This window comes from Rana temporaria, chromosome 1 (genome assembly GCF_905171775.1).
Source record: "Rana temporaria chromosome 1, aRanTem1.1, whole genome shotgun sequence".
NCBI classification, from domain to species: Eukaryota; Metazoa; Chordata; class Amphibia; order Anura; family Ranidae; genus Rana; species Rana temporaria.
This window is the reverse complement of record NC_053489.1, coordinates 335,206,190-335,221,807: the sequence shown is the minus strand read 5'-3', so window position 1 is coordinate 335,221,807 and position 15,618 is coordinate 335,206,190. Positions and strand designations below refer to the sequence as shown.

Below are 15,618 nucleotides of genomic sequence, written 5' to 3'. Positions count from 1 at the left end.
AGAGATAGATACAGAGATAGATAGATACAGAGATAGATAGATACAGAGATAGATAGATAGATAGATAGATAGATAGATAGATAGATAGATAGATAGATAGATAGATAGATAGATAGATAGACACCTATATAGATAGATAGATAGATAGATAGATAGATAGATAGATAGATAGATAGATAGATAGATAGATACATAGATAGATAGCTAGATAGACAGACACATAGATAGATACATAGATAGATACATACATAGATAGATAGATAGATAGATAGATAGATACATAGATAGATAGATAGATAGATAGATAGATAGATAGATAGATAGATAGATAGATAGACAGACAGACAGACAGACAGACAGACAGACAGATAGACAGATAGACAGAGAGAGAGGGGGGGACCAGATAGACACACAGAGAGAGAGGGGGGGGCATATAGACACACAGAGAGAGAGGGGGGGCATATAGACACACATAGAGAGACAGAGAGAGAGAGGGGTGGGGCATATAGACACGCAGAGAGAGAGGGGGGGGGCATATAGACACACACAGAGAGAGAGGGGGGGCATATAGACACACAGAGAGAGAGAGGGGGGCATATAGACACAGAGAGAGAGAGAGAGGGGGGGCATATAGACACAGAGAGAGAGAGAGGGGGGCATATAGACACACAGAGATAAGTGATCTGTTAAGCACAGCTGTAGGACGCTGTATTCAGAGCCCTCACACACAGACACAGACAGGAGATGTGTAAGGCTCTGATTGCTGGGTGAAGCATGGGATACGGCACCCTCCCCCCTCCCTCCTGTTCACACTCAGTCCGATCACAGTGCAGGCTGAGCATACAGCACAAGCTGCTGCCTGGACATGGATGGGTGGACAGGACAGACAATGAGACAAACAAAGTATTTTAATACGTTTCCTACCTTAGATTCCTCCGGGAGCCAAAACGAAAGTAACACTGCCCTGGAAAGCACCGCCCATTTCCTTTAGCAGAGAGGAAGCAGCAGGACCCAATTAGAGTGGAGACTGTTCAGACACTGGAGCGTGATTGGCTCGTGGCGCACAGCACATAGCCACATAGCTTAAAAAAAAACTGCAAATGAAGCGTCTTGCCTGCTTGTACTGGCATGACGTTTCAATGACGCTATAGCAGCCCACTGTGACCGGCGCCCACCCTGAGCACGAGTGATTGCATTTGATGGCACAAGTGATTACATATGATGGCACAAGTGATTGCATATGATGGGGCACAGTGGTGGCATTTGATGGGGCACAAGTGATTGCATTTGATGGGGCACAAGTGATTGCATTTGATGGGAACAGTGGCGGCATATGATGGGAACAGTGGCGGCATTAGATGGGGCACAGTGGTGGCATTTGACGGGCACAAGTGACTGCATTTGATGGGGCACAAGTGACTGCATTTGATGGGGCACAAGTGGCTGCATTTGATGGGGTACAAGTGGCCGCATTTGATGAGGCACAAGTGGTGGCATTAGATGGGGAACAGTGGCAGCATTTGATGGGGCCTAGGGCCCTCTTTTGATCTTGCACACAGGCCCGCTGATTTCATGATACGCCCCTGCCCCCAAAATACGCAAAAAAATATGTAAAAAAACATATATTTTTTAGGGGGGGGGGGGGTGTCCCTGAATGGCAGTTTGGAAATGTGGTCACCCTAGTGATAATGGTAAACAGGACGAATAGAGGGGTGAATCTTTTACTGTCACCCTGTGTGATAATGGTAAACAGGATAAAAAGAGAGGATGAATCTCTCCCATATAGCAATAAAAACCTGACAGGCGTTCTCCACCCCATCCAAAACTAAAAAGGAATGTTTTGCTTTTCTGCTATCTGTGTGATTGCTGCCATATACAGCTTTAAGAACACAGTAGAATATGTAGCCGACTACCTTTTTTTATCAAGTATTGTTACAAATTGCTTCAAGCGGAGAGAGGATTCGTTTTATGTTACATTATAGTATGTGCAAACAAGGAGAGGAACAAGGGGAGCTGGGGGGACATACAGAGCGGTACTGATTGGAGCACGGCATGTCACATGACCTGCAGCATGTCACATGACCTGCAGCATGTCACAACCAGGAAGTGTGTGCACACAGTATGCAACGAGGAGTGGAAGTAGCAGAGTCTCTGTAATAATAAGGGTTGTATAGAGGAAAAGAGGACAGGCTGTGCTGATTTATAGGTTGCACAGATAGAAGAGGATACACTGTGCTGTGTTCTTACACAAGGAGCACTGACTGAGAAGATCTTTTATTACACATAAACACACTGCATTACACTTATATAGTAGTTGACAGAGCCTTAACCCCCATTTTGGTCTGAATGTAGGCAGTGAATATTATAAGAGCTCAGTGTTTTGTATGCACTAGATTCGTGAGACAATTTGTCTACGCAGCCCTGCGATTAGAACACACGCCTGTATTGGAGATACAACCGAACATCGCGCCGGTCGGAGGCAACATAAATGGACAACAAAAAATGCGAAACGTGCCAAGAGAAGAGGGATACGGAGCCCGCATTTTCTTCACTGGAGACAGGTAGGCACATGGGCGGCCATGTTTAATGTGGGCAAATGCAACACACGTTGAATGCAGATACAAGGCAACAAAAGCAAATGGGTTCATTCCATATTTTTTAGATCATAGCCTCTATCTGGAAGAGAACACTAAAGTACACGTAACTTTTGAGTTAGGACTATATGTGAAATAAGGGCACAAAGCGTAAAGCAGACACTTAAACATAAAAAAAAAAAAATTTACAAATGTGCCAATTTCGTTTTTCCTGTTTCTAGTTCCAGCCCAATAGTTTGTACAGTTTTGGACATAATGGGGAATAATTTGCGCTTTTGTCAGGTTTTTACTGCTAACAAAAGACTTCAACAATATCCCCTGCTCTTGAGTGAGATGCCCTATAAATGTGGTGCCATTGCAAGAATGGATAATTCTCCTGTAGCTGCCATCTAGGACTTGGGTTGTCCTCAGAACACTGTGGAGATATATGAAGGAATAAAATAGGGTGCACTAGCCTAGTGCATTATCCGATGGCACTGATGTGGCTCTGATGAAGGACATACCTTCGAAACGCATAAGTCCCTGGTGAGGTTCCCCTATGCTGGAGGTATCAGCTGGTCTGGGAGAGTGTAGCCACGATTAGTGACCTGATGAGCGTTTTTACTACCTATGTTTGTGAGCAGTACTTACTAGAGCTGTACGATTCTGGCGAAAATGAGAATCGCTATTTTTTTGCTTAGAATAAAAAATCATGATTCTCACAGTATTACATCATCTATCACATTATAATTTATACAAAAGTGGTAGTAAACTCTGTACTACCACTTTTACCTACAGGTAAGCCTATAATAAGGCTTACCTGTAGGTATTAAGAATTTCTTCCTAAACCTGTACGGTATAGGAGATATTCCCCTCGCAATGCCCCGCTGACTGCAGCGTATCCTCGACTAAAGGCCCGGCAGCCGCCGGACCTTGCCGGAAAGAAGTCTTCCGTGCGCATGCACGCCGCTCCAGCCATCGCCGCTCCAGCCACTCACAGCTCTGGAGCGGCGATACCCGGAAGACACGCTGAGGCGAGATGACATCTCCCTCGGCGTGGACCAGGTAAGTTCCCCACGCCTCGTTCCAAGGTAAGTATTTCATAATGAGCTAGTATGCGGTGCATACAAGCTCATTATGGCTTTTGCCTTTCAGGTAGGTGAAACCAAAAAAAACAGCAGCGGGTTTACTACCGCTTTAACTTTACGGTTTCGTTTTTTATTTTATTTATTAAAGTGTATTTTTCCAAAAATATTGCGTCTGAAAGACCGCTGCACAAATGCCGTGTGAGATAAAATATTGCAACAACCACCATTTTATTCTCTAGGGTCTCTGCTTAAAATATACATTATATATAATGTGTTTGGGGGTTTTCTAGCAAAAAATACAGATTTTAACTTGTAAGCAATAAGTGTCAGAAAAAGATTTAGTCTTTAAGTGGTTAAACTTCCCTCATTTACAGACCGAAATTCATTCCTTTGAGCTAAATTCTAAAAGAATGAAATGTTGCAATGTTTCTCTTTATCACGCTTGAGCGATGTTGTGATAAACTTGGCAGGCTGCCTGGTTGTTTTTTTATTTTTTGACAGCTGTCGGCTCAAGCAGAGAACTCTCTGCACTGAATCAAGGAAATTCTGTGTTAAGATCACGAGGGGGGTTGAATCGCAATCTCGATTCTTTAACGACTAATCGTGTAGCTCTAGTACCTATTTTATTTAACTCCTAATAAAAAATATTGTAGGATAATGCACTTGGCCAGTCCACCCTCTTTCTTTTTTTTATCTATCTCCACAGGTTTTTTTTGCTGTGTGTGTTGTGACTAGGGATATGCACAGGCATGTTTGGATCTTAGTCTGAACCCACCTGAACGAGCCGGCGAGGAAGCTGTCAATTTACTGGGCTAATCATCTGCAGCTAGGGAATTTTCTGCGCTGTAGCTGCAAGCTGGGCCACCGATGAGGCAGTACAGTTGGCCCTCCTGTATGGGATTTTGTCTCCAATTCAACAGGGGGGTGCTCAAGTACCTAACGAGCAGGAGGGCCAGCTGTACTGCCTTACCGGCAGCCCTGTTTGTACATATGAGTGGTGGGGGGCAATCTGTGAAACCAATCCCCCTGTGGCTCCCCTTGAAGCACAGCTGGCTTCTTCTCTCCCTCCCTGGCTTTCAGCTGCAGGGGGATAGCTCCTCACGGCCCTGTTCACCCCCCTTTCCATTGCTTTAAACACATTGTTGGCCCCCCTCTGCAGTGCTACCAGCTTCTCCTCCTCTCTCTCCCACTGGCTGCTGCAGGGCACAGAAAAATTGAGTCATATTTACTGGCCTCTTCCTTTCCTGAATGAACACAGTGAGCGATCATAACCAATTGCTCCTGTGTTCATTCATAACTGAAAAATAGTAAACTGGATTTTTCTGTTTATGAATGAACATGGAGCTTCTGTACAGATCACTTCTCGTTCATTTAGTGCAGCTGAGGCTGTAGAGAGAGGGATTGAGAAATCAATGTCCTCCGTCCATTTCTCTGTTTTAAAAGTGAGACATCAGTGGTTTAGACCCTTGATATCTGCTTACAAATCGGTCTTCAGAGAGCATTTGACAGGTGATTAGGAGATGTTGTATCTCCTCCTCACCGTCTGCTTACCCTTCAATCCAACATTATCACCTCTCAACCATGTGCAATGCACATGGTTGCAGGGTGCTTGTAGAGCAGCCCCATTCACGGGAATGGATCGCATTCTAACAAGGGTTTAATTCCTGCCACGGCCGCAGCATGTGTTCACCCCCAGTTACTGCCACTGCAGCTAAAGGGGATAATGGTTGGGGATTGGTAAAAGTGCAGCTTAACTGTGGTGTTTTACCGCCCCCAACAAAACGTGAACAAGCCCTAAGGGCTCATTCACACAGTTGCTCTAGCTGACTGGATAAGTGATTTGTTCATGCACCTGGAGCTGCCTTTTACTCTATGAGAACGCAGAGGCTATACGAACCCGACCGCAGGTAATAATTTAAAGATATGCAGGTCCTGCAGTTATGTTCATACGGTTGCTGCGTCCCCATAGCACAACATAGGCTGCCTGCACACATGCGGCTCCACACACATAAAGATTTGCTGATTCACACTGCACAGGCCACAGTGACCATATAAATGAGCCGCTAGACCTCATTCACACACAAAGAGCTTTATTTATTAACTCAATACAGTTTTATCTTTTAGATTTAGCAGGGCTTTTGTAAATTGTTCTTTTGTCCACTAATAAGGATTTTAGTGTATTTTTAGCGAAAAATATTGTTTTGATATATTCTGGGGGGGGGGGGGGGGGGGTACCCTTTTTAGGTAGGCTGTAAGGCGCCCCATGCTTTCTAATGGCCACATATATGCAAAGGGAATGTATATATGTGACTGCAGGGCGGGGAATGCCTCGGCTGCTTATGATTGGTCCATTACAGTGAGAGCCTCCTGGCAGGCTTTTTCAGGTAGGTTCGGACTAAGATGCAAACATGGCTGCGCTCATCCCTAGTTGTGACCAGGACAGAAATGTGCTCATGTGGTACACAGATTAATCCTGTCAATTTAAGAAGGTGCTTCTAACGACGACTCGTTATGTGTATAAAAGACACCTTTCAACGGAATCTTTCTTCCATTCATACCTCACCATCATGGGCAAAACCAAAGAGCCGTCAAAGGACACCAGGGACAAGATTGTAGACCTGCACAAGGCTGGAATGGGCTACAAGACCATCTCAATAAGCTTGGTGAGAAGGAGACAACTGTTGGAGTGATTATTTGCAAATGGAAGAAATACAAAAAAAAAAACATAAATGACCCTCGGTGTGGAGCTCAATGCAAGATTTTGCCTCAGGCTGCATTCACACCTAGGCGTACAAAATGGCGGCGTTTTGTCCCGCAAATTGCGGCGACAAATTGCGGCGTTTTGTACCGCGATTTGCGGCGACAAAACGCCGCGATTGTGAATGCAGCCTCACCCCCTCTATGGAGATGGTTCACATCTCCTATGCCGAACGCCGAAAGCCGCCTGAAAAAAAGGTCCGGGACTTTTTTTCAGGCGGCAGGCGGCAGGCGTTCAGCGTGGAGATGTGAACCATCTCCATAGAGGGCAATGTGTTTTCATCCCTCCCTCGTCTTGGGGCTGCTGCGGCGTCACACTACAGGCGACAAAACGCCTAGGTGTGAATGGGGGCTCATGGGGTAAGGATGATCATAAGAAAAGTGAAAAAATCAGCCTAGAAATGAACAGGAGTAAGGATGAGCTCCAGCGTGTTCGCATAGTACACGTGCAGAGCCCACCAGGAAGTCTGCACGGCGCTGCGCTAATCACAGCCAGGGAGACATTTCCCGCTCTCTTCAGCCGAGCATCGGGACAATGTCTCCCTGGCTGCGAATAGCGCAGCGCCGTGCAGACTTCCTGACGGGCTCTGCACGTGTACTATGCGAACATGCTGGAGCTCATCCTTACACAGGAGGAGCTTGTGAATGATCTCAAGGCCGTTGGGACCACAGTCAACAAACTATTGGTAACACAATACCCTGCCATAGATTGAAATCCTACAGTGCCCGCAAGGTCCCCTCCCTCAAGAAGGCACATGTACAAGCATGTCTAAAGTTTGGCAATGGACATCTAAATGATTCCGAGAAGGATTGGGAGAAAGTGCTGTGGTCCGATGAGACCAGAATGTGCTATTTGGCATTAACTCGACTTGTCGTGTTTGGAGGAAGAAAAATGCTGACTATTACCATTAAGAACACCATACAGTCAAACACAGAGGTGTAAACATTATACTTTGGGACTGTTTCTTTAAAAAAGGTACAGGCTGACTTTGCCACATTGAGGGGCCAATAGACATGGCCATGCATTTTAAAATCTTGGATGAGAACTTTCTTCCCTAGGCCAAAACACTGAAGATGGGTTGTGGATGGGTCAGCATAACAATGACCCAAAACATACCACCAAGGCCACAAAGGAGTGGCGCTCAAGAAGAAGCATATTAACCACTTCCAGACGGCCGCATGTATATGTACGTCCACAATATGGCACGTACAGGCAAATGGGTGTACATGTACGTCCTTGCCTTTCCGCGGGTCGGGGGTCCGATCGGGACCCCCCCCCGCTACATGCGGCGGTCGGGTTTCCTCGGGGAGCGATCCGGGACGACTGCGCGGCTATTTGTTTATAGCCGCTCCGTCGCGATCGCTCCCCTGAGCTGAAGAACGGGGAGAGCCGTGTGTAAACATGGCTTCCCCGTGCTTCACTGTGGCGGCGTATCGATCGAGTGATCCCTTAAGGGAGACTCGATCGATGACGTCAGTCCTACAGCCACACCCCCTACAGTTGTAAACACACACTAGGTGTACCCTAACTCCTACAGCGCCCCCCTGTGCTTAACTCCCAAACTGCAACTGTCATTTTCACAGTAAACAATGCAATTTAAATGCATTTTTTGCTGTGAAAATTACAATGGTCCCAAAAATGTGTCAAAATTGTCCGAAGTGTCCGCCATAATGTCACAGTCATGAAAAAAATCGCTGATCGCCGCCATTAGTAGTAAAAAAAAAAAGAAATTAATAAAAATGCAATAAAACTATCCCCTATTTTGTAAACGCTATAAATTTTGCGCAAACCAATCGATAAACGCTTATTGCGATTTTTTTTTTTTTACTAAAAATAGGTTGAAGAATACGTATCGGCCTAAACTGAGGGAAATTTTTTTTTTATATATGTTTTTGGGGGATATTTATTATAACAAAAAGTAAAAAATATTGAATTTTTTTCAAAATTGTCGCTTTATTTTTGTTTATAGCGCAAAAAATAAAAACCGCAGGGGTGATCAAATGCCACCAAAAGAAAGCTCTATTTGTGTGGAAAAAAGGACGCCAATTTTGTTTGGGAGCCACGTCGCACGACCGCGCAATTGTCTGTTAAAGCGACGCAGTGCCGAATCGAAAAAAAAACTGGCCTGGGCATTAAGCTGCCTAAAGGTCCGGGGCTTAAGTGGTTAAGGTCATGGATTGGCCTAGCCAGTCTCCAGACCTTAATCCTATAGAACTTTTATGGAAGGAGCTGAAACTTCAAGTTGCCAAGCGACAGCCAAGAAACCTTAAGGATTTAGAGAAGATCTGTAAAAAAGAGTATGCCAAAATCCCTCCTCAGATGTGTGCAAACCTGGTAACCAACTAAAAACCCACTTAGAATTTTAGCAGCATGTATTGTCCCAGGGGCTCAGCAGCCGAGCCCCTAGGACAATACATGCTGCTACAAGTTCTAAGTTTTTTGGAGTTATCGTCTATGTAACAGAACCCCAAATGGGACAGGGGTTAACGCCGTTTGAGATATTCCATTCCGAACCCAAGACCGCTATCGACACTCCACAATCTGGCGAACACGACCCATACGAATTCCCCCAGTAACGAGACACAGCTCTGTCTGAGGTTCAAAATGAATAGACTCTTTAATGAGAAAATCAGGCTCTTATATACAGTTAGTAACCAAAATTAACAATGACTCAACTCCACCCACATCATCACACGATGAGCCCAATACACATCTTTTTTGGTAGACATTCTGGCACCATCGCTGGCATAATTTACATGAGCTAATTAACTAATAATTTACCCAGACAAGGTGACTCCGAGATATGACCTTTCAAGGTAGACATCCCGGCTCCTCTCACCTGCTATACAATACACATTCTTTTAGTAGACATTCTGGCCTTTAGACTGTCTGTTAACTTGCAATCCACACATTATCATCAATAGACCTTCACATAATACAGGGTCAATTAGCACAACACAATGGAAGACCCTTAGAAGCCATACTAGATTAATTTACATCACAACAGACGACATTAACACCTGACAGTATGTGTTCTCACATTGAATGAGTCACTTTCAATTAACCTGTTGAGTTCAGAATCAACAGCCTGTAAATAGTTCTTACATATATCCTGGAATATATTGTGAATTACAGACCTATGTTAAAGCAATCCAAGATATGTCCATTATTTCCTGGCTCATACTTTGTAAGAGCTTCTGGATTCCACGGGCCCTCCCGTTACAGTCTCCTTTTTGAATTCAGTGATCAGCATAGTCCCAGGACTTGGGCTACCAGTAGATCTAGCCTATATATTGCCATATAGTTGGTCATCTTGTTCCCCCTGTGATCATCTGGTGCAACTTGATGTTTTGGGCCTGATACCGCCGCCTTGGGGTGTGACTGCTTAGACTGGCTATAGTAGGGAGAGAAGGCTTGTATCGCCTAACTGGACAGTTTTCCCTGTGAAGAAGCCTGTGTCAGGGGCGAAACATGTGGGGAATACATTCCATCCGACTGTCCTATTAATTGTATTTTTGTACTACCACTATCCAATTATTTATTTTTAATACTGTTTTTATTTTGCTGTTCAAAATAAAAATATTTTAATCTACTCGATATATTGCATTTGTGCACCCAAAAAATCCAATTTCTTTCGTCTCTGTTTTCATTATATTGGGAATTTGGTGCTATATATACCAGTTGGGTTATCCACAACCACAAAACGAATCCTGTTGAAAAGAAAAGTCTAGGACTAGGGTTGCACCGATACTGGTATCCATGCCGATACTGAGCATTTGCACGAGTACTCGTGCAAATGCTCCAATACCTGAAACCGATACCTTTTGCAGTGTGATTTAAGCCCATACAAATTGTCTGAATCGCATGTGGTTTCTAGCACTGCGAACCCTTTAATTTTTTATAGTCTCAAATTACACTGCAAAGATATTGGTGAGTACTTGACCGAAAGTATCGGTACTCGTACTCGCCAGTAAATAACCGTTATCTGCACATCCCTATCTAGGACCCTTAAAAGTTGTGTTTACAGCCCAATAAAAATGAATTGACTATGTTGCACATTTAATACCTTGTGCTTTAATGTTTAACATAGCATATGACATGAATCTGAGCACTGCAACCATGTGCTCAAAGGATGTCAGGAAGGCAGCTTTTCCTATTGCAACACAGACTGATTCTTTGGTAGAGGAGCCCCCCAGCTACCCTGTCAGATCACAAAAGCACAGCGGGAGAGATTGCTGCACTAACATTGCTTAGTACAGCGATCTCTCATGTGTACAGGCTTAATTTCACTTTACAACACAGCAAAGTAGAAATCTGCAATAAGGTTTGTTAAAATCCTTTCAACGTATATATTTAATTTGTACGTGATCATTTTGTCTTGGCAAAAGTGCTGTTACAAAGTGCACTTGTCCACCCTGCCTAGTCCCCTGATCTAAACTACCCAACCACCCCCCATGCTTATCTACGTTTTGCAGCTGTGGCCCTCCAAGATAGTGTGTATCCTTCTGCCACAACTCTCCTTCTTGGTAGTGCTTGTGCTGTGGGCCCTCATAAATTTCCATGGCGTAATCTGTAGAGACTAGATACTTGGCAGATGGTCCAATGCTCAGTGGGGACTAGACAGGGTAGAAATGTTCTCCTTGAAAGTACACTTGTCCTTTAAAATGACACTGTAGTAGTGATTCTCTGCAGAAGTACCCTAATGACACTTTCCTCTGATAGGCCTAGTGTCTGGAACTACAGGCCGTCGGTGACAGAGGGGGTTAGGGTTGTGGTCATGTTTGTGGTTACTCTGACTGTTTATTTCAGAAGAAGAGAAAAATATGTTAGTAAACAAGTTGTGGTGGATTTTAGCCATATGTATTCCTTACGCCATCTGAACTAAAAGAAAACTTCTGCTTAAAAGCGAGGAACACTGGGCCATGTAAGAATACATGAAGAGACTGTATTGCCCTCTTCACCATGAGCCCTGATAATGTAATGAAGAGCTGGAGTAGCAGCATACTAAAGTATTTGGCTCCTTTCACGCACCCAGCCCTCCGTTCCATCTCACCTGAGAATCCTCGACTTCCCTGGTGTGTCAGATAAAAACAGAAAAGGATGTGACATCGGTGTTCATTCTGATTTTATCATGGAGAAAAAAGAGAACATAAAGGTGGCTAAATGTTAGCAGCTGTGTGTCCACCTATATCCGCATACATCTGACCAGATCAATAAAAGCAAGCCTGAACACAACCATATTACGCTTGGTCTGATAACCTCGAACGACCCCGCATGAGGGTGGATATAGGTGGACGCACATTTCACTTACATCTGGCCACCCATAGGGATACATTGCAGTTCATTTTTGATCCAACTTTCATCAGTAATCCTTTAGGGAAAATATACATTTTGACAAACAGCTCACTTTTGCATCAGGGGGTGCCCAGAATGATGGAGTCTGATGTCTCAGAAGTGATGCCCCTATTTGTTTCAGCATTGGCCTGAAGAGGGCAGCACTCTCCTGGTGTAATGTAATAAATGCGCAGGTCTCTGGCGCGCAAACGTATTTTTAAAGCCCAGTTGAACTTGCAGAAAAAGATATGCAATTGTACGCCAATGTTTCTCAACGCCAGTCCTCAAGTGCCCCCAAAAGGTCATGATTTTCAGGCTTTCCATTAGTTTGCACAGGTGATTTGATCAGTTCACTGCCTTCGTATTTACCACAGCCATTTCATCTGAGGGAATGATTGTGCAGTCCGGTAAGCACCAGAGTTAGATCTTGTGTATTTAATAATTGGCACTCAGTAGCAGACCTGATCAAACGTGCCCCCTTTTTTCCTCGTCAAAACAAGTCTGTTAAGAGGTAGGACTGCAACTAACGATTATTTTCATAATCGATTAGTTGGCCGATTATTGTTTCGATTAATCGGATGATAGCCTTAAAAAACAAAAATAAAATGTTTACATTTTTTTGGGCCAATTTGTTGTTGGGCAGATTACAAAACACAAATTGCCGCAAAAACACATTACATGCTTTTCTGCAGCTTCTCCATTGAAGTACCGTATTTTTAGCTCTATAAGACGCACCTGACCATAAGACACACCTAGGTTTTAGAGGAGGAAAACAAGAAAAAAATATTTTGAACCAAATGGTGTACTAAAATATTTACCAGTGCCCATGAAATGCAGCCTAACCATTGCCAATAATGCAGCCCGACCTGTGCCATTATTGCGGCCTGACCTGTGGCACTACAAGTCCCAGCAGAGCAGGTTGGCATATTTCAGTCCCCACAGAGGCACTACAAGTCCCAGCAGAACAGAGGCACTACAAGTCCCAGCAGAGCAGGTTGCCATATTTCAGTCACTCACAGAGGCACTACAGGTCCCAGCAGAGCAGGTTGGCATATTTCAGTCACCTACAGAGGCACTACAAGTCCCAGCAGAGCCCTCAAAACTAAGCATTGGGAGACTGCACACACTCACTCCTTGGCTGCCATAAACTCCTGCCCACTCTCCCCTTACAATAGTGTCCTACCTCATGTCGCGCTGCATAGTGGGGCAGTGGGTATGATTTCCCCTCCTCTCAAGACACGTTCCGGCTCACAGACCCTGGCCTCGAGTGTGCACCGAATGGGATACTTCATCTGTGCGGGAGGAGGCCGCATATTTTTTGGGGGGAAAAGTGCGTCTTATAGTCCGAAAAATACGGTATATTGAACCAAAAAAAACAAAATGGCACTTTAATTTAGCATTAACCACTTAAGCCCCGGACCAATATGCAGCTTAATGCCCAGAGGTGTTTTTACAATTTGGCACTGCGCTGCTTTAACTGGTAATTGCGCGGTCATGCAATGTTGTACCGAAACAAAATTTGCGTCCTTTTCTTCCCACAAATAGAGCTTTCTTTTGATGGTATTTGATTGCCTCTGCGATTTTTATTTTTTGCGATATAAACGGAAAAAGACCGTAAATTTTGAAAAAAAATATCGAATAAACTAAATTTTAGTCAAACATTTAGGCCAAAATGTATTCAGCCACATGTCTTTAGTAAAAAAAATCGCAATAAGCGTATATTTATTGGTTTTCGCAAAAGTTATAGCGTCTACAAACTAGGGTACATTTTCTGGAATTTACACAGCTTTTATTTTGACTGCCTATCTCATTTCTTGAGGTGCTAAAATGGCAGGGCAGTAAAAAAATAAAAAAAAATAAAAAAACCCAAATGACCCCATTTTGGAAAGTAGACACCCCAAGGAAACTGCTGAGAGGCATGTTGAGTCCATTGAATATTTTTTTTTTGTCCCAAGTGATTGAATAATGACAAAAAAATAAAAATTTTGTATTCAATCACTTGGGGCCAAAAAATTTAATATTCCATGGACTCAACATGCCTCTCAGCAAATAGCTTTGGGTGTCTTCTTTCCAAAATGGGGTCATTTGGGGGGGTTGTGTGCCATCTTGGCATTTTATGGCCTTCAAAACTGTGATAGGTAGTGAAGAGTGAAATCAAAAATGTATGCCCTTAGAAATCTTGAAGGCGGTGCTTGGTTTTCGGGGCCCCGTACGCGGGTAGGCTCACAAAAAGTCCCACACATGTGGTATCCCCGTACTCGGGAGAAGCAGCAGAATGTATTTTGGGGTGCAATTCCACATATAACCATGGCACGTGTGAGCAATATATCATTTAGTGACAACTTTGTGCAAAAAAAAATCAGTTTGTCATATTCCCGCAACTTGTGTCAAAATATAAAATATTCCATGGACTCGACATGCCTTTCAGCAAATAGCTTGGGGTGTCTACTTTCCAAGATGGGGTCATTTGGGGTTTTTTTTTTTGCTATTTTGGCATTTTATGGCCTTCGAAACTGTGATAGGTAGTGAGGAGTGAAATCAAAAATTTACACCCTTAGAAAGCCTGAAGGCGGTGATTGGTTTTTGGGGTCCCGTACGCGGCTAGGCAATCCAAAAAGTCTCACACATGTTGTATCCCCGTACTCAGGAGAAGCAGCAGAATGTATTTTGGGGTGTAATTCCACATATGCCCATGGCATGTTTGAGCAATATATCATTTAGTGACAACTTTGTGCAAAAAAAAAAAATATATATATATATATTTATTTTTCCCGCAACTTGGGTCAAAATATAAAATATTCCATGGACTTGAGATGCCTCTCAGCAAATAGCTTGGGGTGTCTACTTTCCAAAATGGGGTCATTTGGGGGGGTTTTGAATTGTCCTGGCATTTTATGCACAACATTTAGAAGCTTATGTCACACATCACCAGTGGCGGCTGGTGCTCAAAATTTTTGGGGGGGCATAAAGGAAAACAGTCTTACTGTGCCCAAACGCAGCCACTGTTACATGCCATCAAACGCAGCCACTGTTACATGCCATCAAACGCAGCCACTGTTACATGCCATCAAACGCAGCCACTGTTACATGCCATCAAATGCAGCCACTGTTACATGCCACTGTTACATGCCATCAAACGCAGCCAATGTGCCATCAATTTGCACCACTGTGCCATGCCATCAAATGCAGCCACTGTGCCATCAATTTGCACCACTGTGCCATGCCATCAAATGCAGCCACTGTGCCATCAATTCGCACCACTGTGCCATGCCATTAAACACAGTCACTGTGCCATGCCATCAAATGCAGTCACTGTGCCATCAATTCGCAGTCACTGTGCCATGCCATCAAATGCAGTCTCTGTGCCATCAATTTGCACCACAGTGCCCGGCACTTACCTTTACTGGTTTTAGGCATCCACGTCCCACGATGTCTTCTCCCGCCCTCGATGACTGACAGGCGTCTCAGCCAATCAGGTTACAGATAGCCAGAACTGGCCAACCTGATTGGCTGAGGCGCGTGTCATCTTATTCAAGGGGCGTACAAGAAAAACAAAAAGCGGCGCCCTCTAAGCGTAGAAGAAGAACAGCTCCCTCATCCAAGATGGCCCCCACAGAGCCTGACGAAGAGACACGCATGTCTCGAACGCGTGCACCGCCCTGAGACTGTATCCGGAAGTGACGCTCTGCTGTTTGCGCTCCACGGCTGCGTTCCACCACGCCGAATGTGGCGTTCCTGCTTCCCCCCCGCACCAGCGCTGTGTTGCCATCTAGGGACCTCCAGAGACACCGCACTCGGCCCTTACCTTGTGGATTAACCATCACGCTGCCTGAAGCCTGTGAGAAGACCTTCCCAGCAGAGTCTA

The 15,618-nt window shown here is 44.4% G+C and overlaps 1 protein-coding gene across 1 annotated transcript in view; it reads left to right on the top strand.

Annotated features, from left to right (window-relative positions):
• Positions 1 to 2,088: 2,088 nt before the first annotated feature.
• TRMO (tRNA methyltransferase O) overlaps positions 2,089 to 15,618 on the top strand; it is a 54,924-nt gene continuing 41,394 nt past the window's right edge. The window contains exon 1 of the mRNA XM_040361127.1: positions 2,089 to 2,561. Within this exon, the coding sequence (XP_040217061.1) occupies positions 2,489 to 2,561 (73 nt within the window). The 5' untranslated portion in view covers positions 2,089 to 2,488. The remainder of the gene's footprint in view (positions 2,562 to 15,618) is intronic.